This window comes from Podarcis gaigeae, assembly GCF_964106915.1.
Source record: "Podarcis gaigeae genome assembly, chromosome: 5".
Lineage (NCBI taxonomy): Eukaryota > Metazoa > Chordata > Lepidosauria > Squamata > Lacertidae > Podarcis > Podarcis gaigeae.
The window spans coordinates 55,283,642-55,295,731 of record NC_139681.1 but is presented as its reverse complement, the minus strand read 5'-3'; the positions used below and the strand labels follow the sequence as shown (position 1 = coordinate 55,295,731).

Below are 12,090 nucleotides of genomic sequence, written 5' to 3'. Positions count from 1 at the left end.
AGGCTCTTTATTTGAGTACTCTCTGTTTGGCATAAACGTGGACATGGGTCATCAAAGCAGTGCTTTAACTTGGCTTCCTGATTCCTTCTCACCTGAGATTCTCAGGGTCCAGGAGAATAAGTTTGTTTCCACTGGTTAGTTATAACAGATTGAGTTGTTCCTCCAACTCCTTAACCCCTGGGAGAGATTGTCAGGCTTTGTTTATGTTTCTCGAAATGGTGACTAGTGTCTGTGTCCTCATCTGTTCTTGCAACCCACCCCTTTGAAATGGTGGTTCTAGCTGACTCTTCTGTGGCGAGAAAATAACTACCGACATGATGACTAACAATCAGTTTCCAGATTGAAAACAAACCCCCCACAGCTAAACCAATGAACAAGGCCTTTTACCTTGATGCCTGGGGTTATTTAATTAAAAGATTTTTGTTGTAGCTTTGTTGTCCCATTATTTCAAAGACTTGAGCTTTTTTCAGGTCAGACTCTGAAAGCCACAATGCCATGCAAGTGCTTTTGGTAGTAATCCTATGCATATTTACTGGGAAGTAAGTTCTGAGACGTGGGTGGCGCTGTGGGTTAAACCACAGAGCCTAGGACTTGCTGATCAGAAGGTCGGCGGTTCGAAACCCCGTGACGGGGTGAGCTCCCGTTGCTCAGCCCCAGCTCATGCCAACCTAGCAGTTCAAAAGCACGTCAAAGTGCAAGAAGATAAATAGGTACCGCTCCGGCAGGAAGGTAAATGGTGTTTCTGTGCGCTGCTCTGGTTCGCCAGAAGTGGCTTAGTCATGCTGGCCACATGACCCAGAAGGTGTACGCCGGCTCCCTCAGCCAATAAAGCGAGATGAGCGCCGCAACCCCAGAGTCGGCCACAACTGGAGCTAATGGTCCCTTTACCTTTACCTTAAGTTCTGAGAAGATAAGCATAGGGTTGTATTTGTGTACCTTTGTTTACCAATTCCTACTCACTCCATTCGCTTAATGCTTTTTGAGATTCAACTTTACAGCCAAAGCCACCATTTCAGGAGTCAAGAAAGAAACGTTAGTGAACCAACTTTATCTTGAAGGCTTTTGCACATTTTTCATACCTGCTCACATGCATTGTTCCACATCTCCTGCTGCTACGGATGCCTTGTTTGTTTGTTTTTAAATTGAAGCAGCTTCTTCACTGCATTATCTCAAACTATCAGGGATACTGCAGCAAACTCCTTGATGAACTTCAGGAGCATGGAAAATACTTTTTAATTACAGTAGGCATTATAAGCTAGTGTTTGATTTTAGGATGGATTTTTAGGATGGATTTTTATTCATTTAGGCTCTGTATGGTATACATACATACATACATACATACATACTCCAAATGTCAAGGACACCTTATGTACACACCGGCAAAGTCCTCTTTAGCAAACTTCCCCCAATTTATATTTCTCTCTCTCTCTGCTACTTTTTCTCATGCTCTCTCCTTTCTCTCTCAGGCTTGCCTTTATCTGCCCATTGCCTCCACTCCATCTATCTAAGCACTCCTGTGTCACGTTCTTTGCTCAGAACCTTTTTTCACTCTGTTGTCCCTCCATCTCAATGCAATGTTGATTTGTTTTTATCTCCCCCTCCTCTCTTCATTTCAGTGCAGCAGCAATATTATCTCCACATACCCCCCCCCTCCAGTTTTCCTCTCTGTTGGATGCTTCTGCCGTACTGTGCTTGGCTCAGAGCAGAATGAGAGCAGGAGGAAATCACACCCATGAGCTCTGAGGCCAAATTTCACAACAGTCTAAAGCATCCTGCAAAAGGATGCTAATGCTGCTCTAGCAGTCATACTCTATGGTTGATCCTCTGAGTTGACATATGCATCTTGACTGCTTACATGAATTCTCATGCCTTCGTGGTGGTGACTCCACTCTAGCAGGACTGTACAAAATCACCAATGGAAGGTACAGGAGAGGCCAGTGTTATCAAAAGCCACACTGAGTGGGTTGCCCATTTCTGCCCTGTTAAAATGATGGGAAGCTGTGTGAGATTAATTGGGCCCAGTTATAAGACAGGGAATTGCCTATGATCAAACTGTCTCTTAGAAATATACCAAATATACTATGTAGCTGGAGATTTTAAAGTAAGTCTTTTTTAAAAAAGAAATAAAATAAATAAGAAAATAAGAGCTGACATGAGAGTCTCAGATGGAACTCAACAACATCACAGTTCCTGGTGGCTGCCTTAGCCAAATCTTCAATCAACAGGGAAGGCTCTGTGTTTAAGTTACCTATGGATTTCATTTCGTCTCCTTTTCTAAAGAGTGCAGTCAAATGTAATAGCATTGGATTAATATAATCATGCTTGGGATTGGATTGAATAACAATGGTCTTACCTCCACTGGGAAAGTATCACTCATCTCTTTTTTCTAGTGGAGAGATGATAAGAACCAGGATCTTTCCCTCTGGAATTCTAATTCTTGTTTCCACTTTTTAGATGGTTCATAGGAATGTTGTGTAGAAGGAATATTTTCTAATGTCCCCCCCCTCTCTGCTTTTCCCCACTATCAATCTACAGGATCTTTGGCCATATTAATCTCCGCTCTGAATGGCAGCTAGTAAAAGTAGATTACAAATCTTTCTTTAGCCGGAGATGCAACAAGGATGACTTTCAGACGTGGCATCTGCACAACCAGGTACTACTACTATACTGAGGCATCTGATCAAGGCCTGTATTTTAAAAATGAGCTTAAAGATGTTTTTATGCCAGGCAGAAGACTAGCTGGCTTTGGCAGATGTTTATCCTTCTGGACAAGGGCCCCCTGATTTATAGCAGGAACCAAAATTCTCAAAGTTGTAAAAGAAAATTACAGGCTGGGAGCAAAAGGTCATACTGACCATACATATTACAGAATACAATCAAGCTGCAAAAACACAATTAAGAGTTGGTAAATAGTAGGATTTATTGTTTAACAGAAAATAATACTAGGTGCCTCCCATTAGACTTGAGCCATATTTTCCTAAGATTAAAGGGCAAGAGCTAATAGAAACAGCAGCTGGCTTGAAGGGGGGGGGGTGTAAATTTAAGGGATTGCTTTTGGAAAGTGTTTTTTACTAAGTTCCTTTTTACTTTGAAAAGGCCTTTGCTTCTAAAAATCTATATATATTATGTATGAAATATATTGGCTTAAATGTAATTATGCAAAGGATTTAGAAAGTAAGAAATGTTAGATTCTTATGTTAGATTCTTATTTCATTGATGGTGTGTGAGAATGTGAACCCAAGATCTCTGATCTCTGTTTAAGATAAAAATTTAAAACCATTAACCATCTGTTTTGGAGGGCAATAGGGCAAGAAGGGCAAGATGTGATCTGGTAATTAAGGTGCCTTGTTCAAATGTAAGATGATATATGGCTACTTGTTTGCCATTTATAGATAGAAGGAAATATAGCTCTTTGTCTCCCATAAAAGGTAATAGGAAATGGGTGTATCTTTTATGATTGGTTCTAGCAAACAGCCAATAGGAATTTCAACCAGGCTGATTGGACAGAGGCAGCCAAAGGAGGAGCAAGGGGGCTGGGCTGAGGAAATATAAGTGCTGGCCGTCAGGGCTGGAGTGGGCAGAGCTTTGGTAACCATATACCACTGTGTCTTTCATTTATTTGTCTGACAAATAAATTATTATTTTAATTTCTCTATTGCTGCGTTGAATATTTCATTCCAGCTAAGCGTTAACCACAAGCACGGTGCTACAATACCATCAGAGCTTTCCTCGTGCATCTTTCAAAAGAAATACTTGAACACGGGCAAAAAAAGGAATCTAAGTCATTTGGTTCAGTGCATCTGAAAGACGGATAGTAGGGAGGACTGAATAGGAAGAACTTGACCCAAAAAGTTAGGGAAGAAACCAACCAGCAACTAGCTGCCAAAGGGAGAGTTTTCAAGTCATGGTACTGTTCAGGAAAGCAGAGGCAGGAGTGACAGAGAGTCAATAGCATCTGCATGAAAGCTTGGAGAAAGTGCCGTAGACATACAAATAAAAAATAACTAGGAAGTGAACATGGCAGAGGGATAAGAATTAATCTGAGTGAAGGATTGCTGTTAAAATAAGGAAGTGAGCGGTTGTCCAGGAAGCTGTTTCAGAAATCCACATCAGACCACCAAATCTGTTACCAGGGATTAACCAAGGTTCTGCAGAATGCCTGGAGGGAAGTGTGCATCTGAGAATATGCAAAGAAAATACACCTCCTCTTATTATGATTTGTAGTTTTATTTTGCCTGTATAATTTTAGAAATTGCTATTAAGTTAGCAGGCTGCAAATAGACAATTTAGACATTATTCTAGATTTCATTTGTTTTCAGAATTTGGAGATTGTAGAAATAAAGGACCAAATGCAATATGGTGACTCACTCCCCAGGCTTTCAAGAAAGATTGGGAACTGGTGTCTCCTCTACAAATTAACCACACCAGGGAGATTTGTAGAGCTCTAACTTAACTCTCCGTTGTTTTGCTCCAAAGGGTGAACCTTGTGTTATGGGAGAGAGGAAGATCTATAAGAAACGTAAAGCAGGGGCCTGGTGTGCACTGACTAGAGATTATTCAAGAACAGTTGTCTCAGAACCTTGCATATGTGCGGAATGGGACTTCGAATGGTAAGCCATGTTTTCTTTTACAGTGCTTTTCTTGCAACTCTTACTGTTACTTGTGTGTTAGGTTCCAAAGGTGATGAAAAATAATGCAACATTAATCTTTGTTCATCATATTAGCATAATAGCCTTAGGGATAGGGGAGGGATTTATTTTTAAAAGGCTTACACTTGGATTTGGCCGTTTTGGTGCAATCAAGCTTTGACTGTATTGGATCCTCTCTTGAATCGAGCACCTATTTCCAAGCTGCTAGTGCAAAGAAAGACAGTCTTAAGAATTTTGAAATTAAGATATTTCAGAATTCCGCATGCCTTGCCCTAACGAAACAAGAAGCAGTTACTGGCTTGCTGCAAAAAACGATAAAAGTCCATAGAACCCAAATTAGGTACTTATGATCTGGAAGGAATGTTTTCTCACAGAATTAGGTCCCATCTTCAAGTGGTATAAGAACCTCCTCTTCCTCTTTAGGATTCTGCTGTCAAAGAACTAAATTTGGTATTCTTATGTCACATAAAAAGTAATGGTAGCCATGTTGGGCCATAAGAAAAACAAATACATAATCCATATTAGGGCTGACTTTGTTAGGCTGCCCAAAATGTCACAGAATGCCACAGCCAAAAATATCAACAGGAAAATGTACATGTAATCATATAACAACAGAAAATAATCTGGACCTTTCCCCCTCTTTGTAGTATTATTAGCATTCTTGCTTGAAGTTTCCTTCCATTACTTTTTTATTTACCCTTGTCAAGATCCCCACCCCCAAGCAAAACAGAGCAGCAGTTGGACGTGGTGATTTTTCTAGCATGCAAACCCTGGGGGAATTTCAAGCAGTGGGAAGGTGGGCAGCTTGTGTGTTTTTAATATACATTTACCAGAAGTTAATGAACGAGTCTGAGGCCTTGAGGGCATAGAGCAATGTTGTCTTTAATATTATTTAATATTAATGCAGTTAGTTCTTTCTTTCAGGCAACAAATTGCTCCTCCCAAACATTTTTAATTACTGAGTCACTATGAGGAGATAGATAGATAGATAGATAGATAGATAGATAGATAGATAGATAGATGATAGATAGATGATAGATATAGACACACACACACACACACACACATGGCTGGCCCACTGAGAATGATTAACTTTGAATTTTGAGACAAAAAAAACTTTAGGGAATCTCTGATCCGCTTTAAGTAATTTGGAAATGCTTGCCTTCAAAGAATAATGGGATCCAACCAGGGTAATTCTGGGCTACTGCACTCTGCCCATTTATGCACCTTTCTGAATCCTCTGGAGGCTTGAGAAGCTCATAAACAATAGTCAGATATGTCAAATCCACTCATGACATAATGTCTGAATGCTGCATGAGGTACTCCAGGACCCCTGTTATTTCTGCCTGCCTTCAGAATGACATTTTCCGCAATGGGATGGCTATCATGAAATACTGCCATGACTTCATCCTTGTGTAATTGGATAATATATCTCTGTTGCTGAGCTTCATGGACCTGTTTTTTCATTCACTAAAGCAATATCTACGGTCATTTCACACATTATCCTTTCTGTGTAGTTGTATGGGAGGGAAACTTTAGTGTGAACCATCCTTGTATATGAAGATGGCAACAGCTAATTCTCTGCCAGCATGACCAGTGATCATGGATGAAGGGTGTTGTAGTCCAGCAACACCCAGAGGGTCAAAGGTTCCCCAGTTCTCATCTACAGCTGGGTAGGACCTCCACTGGAAATTCTAGATAACTGATGATGATGATGATGGCCTCCTGGACTTTCTCTGAGGTGGTTTGGTGGCACAGCTGCTAACCCAAAATTCTCTCTTTCCTTTTCCAGAAACAGAATTTGAGGCAGGTGGGAAAGTGCAGGAGATGCAGATATGCTAATGAAAGTGGATGAGAGGTTTTCCAAAGTTGAAGCAACCTCCACCCTTCCTTTTGACATCTTAAGTCCTTCCCTTTCCTTGCACATTTGACATGTAGAACTGCCATTCACTTTCCCTCCCCTCTGTGTGATTTAAAGTATAGTTTTGGATTTGGCCAGGGAGAGTTGGGTATAAATCTCTGCTGGTCCATGAACCTCCGTATGTCCCCTTGGAAAGTCAGTCTCTCTCAGCAAAATGTACCTCATCAGGTTATTGTGGCAATACAATCCTATGTATGCAACCCTGAGCTCTTTGGAAGAAGGGTGAGATACAAATGCAATCAAAAAAACTGTATTTATTCATGGCAAACCATCTTAAGTATCTTCTTGGTTTATTTCCTTAGTGACTATGGGTACGAAAGACACAGTAATAATCAATGTATCCCAGCATTCTGGTTCAGCCCATCTTCCCAACTGAAAGAATGCAGCCTTGGACAGAGCTACCTGAACAGCACTGGGTAAGTAGGCCCACAGCCTGTCACCACCTTGTAGGGCAGGACTGGCCAATGTGGTGCCCTCCATATGTTTTGGACCGCAATTCCCATCATCCACAACCACTGGGCATGCTGTTTATCTGAATCTGATGGACGTTGGCATCCAACAACAGCTGGGGGTCGTACATGTTGGCTACCTGTGTTGAGGTACCTGCTTTGCCATGTCTGGTTCATTTCCAGGGTAAGCTGCTGGCTGATGTTTGCAGCCTTGCTTTTTTACACCACCAGCTTATTCTTCAGAAAGCCATTCACGTAAAAAATGTCTAGGAAGAGATTCCCCAGGAGGCCCAAAGTTGTCTACTTTGGTGTCAAAATTAAACCCAAAACAGCAGAAACCCAAAACAGATTTTTTGTGGAACCGGTTCATTTTAATACATATGGAATTAAGCCACTGAGGTAGAAGCAGAATAGTGCTCACTTATCCCCATTCCTAAACCCCATACATCTGAGAGGTAGGCTTGAATAGAGCTGAGTGTGCATAGGTTCTGTTCAAACCTTACTTAAACTTTTAAAGAAAGAGACTCAGAGCTGTATGAGACCTTATATTAAATGTTCATGTTTTGCTAATTCCAGTTCAGTTTGAAGTAGCATAATAACCTGAGGACAATTGGTTCTTTCGGATTAACACTGGGCCAAAGTATTCAGCCCAGGCTTATTTGCTGGTTTCAGGGGTGAGGTGAAAGCTTCTCTCCACCCCAAAGACTTGAATAACCTTCAAGGACTCAGCAAATTCTAATACTTTTCTGGGGATTTAGCTTACCATTATTGACAAGAGTTTCGACTTTTTTTTGCCAGAATAGAAACAACAACACTTTGCTTCCACTTCAACAGGCAGCATAGCAGTTCCTTCTAATTTTGAACAGAATGCCCCAAGGGGAATAACGTTGGAGTTGCTGAAGTGACAACAAAGCATTTTTATTCTGTGGGGTGGAGAGGAATGGGAAATCTCAGCTGGCTCATCAATAATGGTAATCTACTCTTCCACAAAATAATATCAGAATTTGACAAGGCTGCCCTGGAAGTCGCTGAACATTTGTCTTCTTTTCTTGTTGGTCAAACAGTCCTATTCAAGTGGGATTCCAGATAACCAAAATCAAATAAAAGAGTATAACAGCATGCATATCTCTTCTTTTGAAGTACACTGATGCAAAGTCAATGGCATGTGTTAAATCAGAGTTGGGAAAATATGATGCTCCAGACCAATCTATCTAGCCAAGTGCTTCTCAAACATGGGTCCCCAGCTGTTGCTGGACTACAACTCCCATCATCCATAGCTAGCAGGAGCAGTGGCCAGGGATGACTCCTCTCTGGCCACACACCCCTCCCCATGGCACATCCTCTCTCTCCAGGCTCCACCCCTCACTGACCTTGCTTCACATTCTCCTTGAGTGCTTTTGCCTGGCTGTATTGCCAGACTGTGATAAAGCCTCTTTCTTGCCTGGATGGAGGGCAGAGAGTGGTGTGTGTGTGTTTGTGTGTGTGTGTGTGTGTGTGTGTGTGTGTAGATACTAGCCTATTGTATCTCAGTATAATATATATTCCTTGTTCCACTCACCTTTTCCTCTGGTTGTGCCCACTACTGATATGTAGCCACAGAAGGTTGTCCAGAGAAATATGTGTCCCTTGAGCTGAAAAAAAAATCTAAATTTGTGTCTAAATGGTTTCTTAACAAGGGAGTAAGGTACATTGAAAGAAATAGAAAACCAGTGAAAGGGAGACTAACGATCTTTCCCGACTTATATTTTGCTTGTGTGCATTTCTACAGTTTAGTGTGGCATAGATCTGTCTTGGTGCTATCAACAAAAAGCTGAAATATAATGGATACCGAATGCCGCAGTTGATAAAAACTTTCAATTTCTTTACATTTCCTGTTAGCGAGCACAATGCATATGCTATCAAACGTTGGGTTTTTTTCTTGTGAAATATGACATTTAAATAAACAACTCAACCCAACTCAAATTATCATATTTCACAGGTATCGGAGGATTGTTTCGAATAACTGCACAGATGGACTGCGGGAAAAGTATGCTGCCAAGCCTGGACAGTGCCCGGGCAAAGCTCCCCGAGGTCTGCATATCCTCACATCCAATGGCAAGTTGGTTGCGGAACAAGGGTTCAACACAACCTTCAGAATCCTCATGGAAGAGGTACCACTGCTAGGTTGATGATAATATAGGATTCCTTCCCCTTTTGCTGCTCCCAACCTTTACCCTCTTCTTCATGCATGATGAATTTTAAACATCACTGAAGGTGGTGGTGGATGAAAGTCTGAGTTAAAATTATAAGACTTTTAGTAATCATTAACAGCATTTTCATTTTGTTACTTCCTAGATACATTCTGGATTTTATAACTGATGACCCCGTAAACCTTTTTTGTGGGGGTTGTATTGCTTGCTTCAAACAAAGCTGTTCAAGACAAAAATGTTAACTATATAATATAAGCTAGAGAGAATCTCAGACTTTGCCTTCATGAACACCACAAAGGTAAAACGAAGCTCAAAGATGCCACCGTTTGAACTTCACTAAGGATAATTGGTAGCCTCCTTGTCTCTAGCCATAGGGCAAGCAAACAAAATAAAGGAAAAAGGGAGCCAAGAAGCTTTCAGGGCACCCTGCTTCACCATCCCAGGTTTCACAGCACAGCAGGGTGTTCATTCTCTTTTATTTTCTGGTTGAAAAAGGGCAAGTGCCCTCTTCTTTCTGGACCAGTCAGACATCAGAATGAGAGCTAATAGTGAAGGGGTTAGGACTCCATTGACCTCTGTCTTGGCTTATACTGGGAGCCTTTGAAACCACTGATTTAAGCCTATCAAATTGCTATGTTTTATTTATTTTTAAGATCATTGATTTTGTTCTGGAGTTCCGTGTGTCTTGAAGATTCTAGTTCTGCCTTTTAACAGCAGCTTAACTGCAGTCCTGTACAGGTCCACTTAGAAGTAAATCTGATTGAGATCTATATAGCTTACTTCCAGGTAAATAGGAGATCTGAAACTTTAGGATCCTAGGATTGCAGACTGTTTCTCTGAAATTCACCCAAACTCTAATGGTTTATTATTATTATTATTGCCTTACAAAATATGTTCAGCCCATATGTAGACTGGCCTTCTTTCCAAATGCAGCATACATAGAATTAAGAGTAGCCACCAACTTTTCCCTAAAGTGAAATTTCAGTATGAATTTAGAGGGTTTTGCTTGGACACAGTACAGAGGCAAAACTCCAATGGATGCCAAAGGCAGGGCGAGATCATTGTGTGATGCCTACCCAGGATTCATAGAAAACATGGAAGCAGGTTGTTAACACAAGGTGTGCTTTGGATATTATCTGTATTTCACCAGCACCCAGTGTCCTTTTGAGACTGGGGCTGGTGAAGAAGCTATTCAGGCGGTGGACAAGACTGATAAAACAGACTCAACTGTTGTCACTAATTTTTGCCTAAAGCAATATTTCAAGGTGATTTTAGAGGTTCATGCTTGGGTAAAACATCTGAAGAATTTGAAGGGAAGGGGGGAAAAGAGTTCTGATACTCCTAGTGAAATTTCTCAGGGGAAGAGTGTCTGCATACCCCACATGGTGTTTTTCTATTACATTGAGACCTGCCAATGTCAGAGAATTGCTCTGTGACTGAGTGTATTTCTAAGTTGATATATCTGAGATAGAGTAACACCAGAACCAGTGGTCAGGCATGATGGGAATTTCAACAGCATCCCTAAGTGCCTTTCGGCTTGGAGATCATGATTCTTCCCTTTCTTGTTGTACCAAGCTCATTAGAGAGCCTGAGCACATAAAGAACAGTACACACAAAACATTTTGAGCATATTGTAGTGTCTTGTTTTTTGGTTTGTCTGTTTGCTGCTGTTTTTGAATAGGCTTTTAAAAGTGTTTTATAAGAGCAAACACAATTGATTATTAGAGGTTGGCATGCAACAAAACTCTTCTGAACATAGTGATTTTATATTGATTTTGAGGCTGTCCACCTGGCTTTATCTACTAGCAGTTTCAACTTTACAGGCTATCTGCACATTATGTTCAATGTGTTGCTTTCACTTGCTTATCTGTTTTATAGCATCCTGTTGGGTGGGGAAAGAATCAGGACTGGGACTGTGCATGCAGGAAGTCACATACCCTTCCATGTTACAGACCCAGCAAACATTGCTGTCCATCTCCAAAGCTGCTATTTGCCCCAGGAATAAAGCTGCTCTTTGTGGTCACAGTACTCTTCCAACCCTGCCTAAGTGCACATTTTGACGTTTTCATGAATTCATCTCATATCAGGTTAATGAAAGGTGCCATTGACAATGCCAGTGATAGCAGATGCAGCTAACAATAACAGCAGAAGATGTGAATCCTTATGCTAGCAATACCAGGTGCATAATCACATATACTAATAGACTAAGAAGTCTGTATTCAGCAATGTTTATTTAGGAATAATCATTTAGATCCCCAAATAGGGATGAACAAATCTGCCAATTTCAGCTCTCTCTGTTTCTCATTTTTCCAGACATAAATTCATTTCTCCATATTTTCACAGCAATCGATCGTCATGAAAATTTGTCAGCAGTTTAGTCCCGTTTTTCCTAGTATTATGCATATTTTATATGCAGTTTTAAATAATATACACACTATTGCAAACAATGTTCCCTACCATAATGCATTTTTCTCCACGTTAGTTGAAGAACTGCATCCTAAAATTCAGCAAAGTGCAAATTTAGAAAAACAGCTGTGTTTCAGTTCATGTAGCTGTGAATTAGGCAGTTTCTCATTAAAATCCGAATGAAATTGGACCCCTGCCCCCATGGATCTTTGAAAATATCACTTATATAGACATATCCTCAAATTATCCAGAGAAAGGCATCTTGTTGTGGGTAATTCAAGTGAGAATGCTGAAATAACAAAGTTGTCCCACATCCAAAAGATGTAGTCAGGGTTTTTGGTTTTTTTGCAGAGAAAGGGTAAAGACTGGATATCAGGGTGGGAATGGGTGAAGCTATGCAACCAGTTGGTCAAATATTCTAACAAGCTCTTACTGTGCTGACCCCATCACCTCAGGATGGCATCCACCTGGATTTC

At 40.8% G+C, this 12,090-nt stretch overlaps 1 protein-coding gene across 1 annotated transcript in view; it reads left to right on the top strand.

Moving 5' to 3' along the window:
* Positions 1-12,090, top strand: part of SORCS3 (sortilin related VPS10 domain containing receptor 3) — a 422,195-nt gene that overhangs the window by 368,026 nt on the left and 42,079 nt on the right. Inside the window, exons 15-18 of the mRNA XM_083741537.1 lie at positions 2,536-2,653; positions 4,477-4,610; positions 6,873-6,986; positions 8,998-9,169. Of these exons, the coding sequence (XP_083597663.1) occupies positions 2,536-2,653; positions 4,477-4,610; positions 6,873-6,986; positions 8,998-9,169 (538 nt within the window). The remainder of the gene's footprint in view (positions 1-2,535; positions 2,654-4,476; positions 4,611-6,872; positions 6,987-8,997; positions 9,170-12,090) is intronic.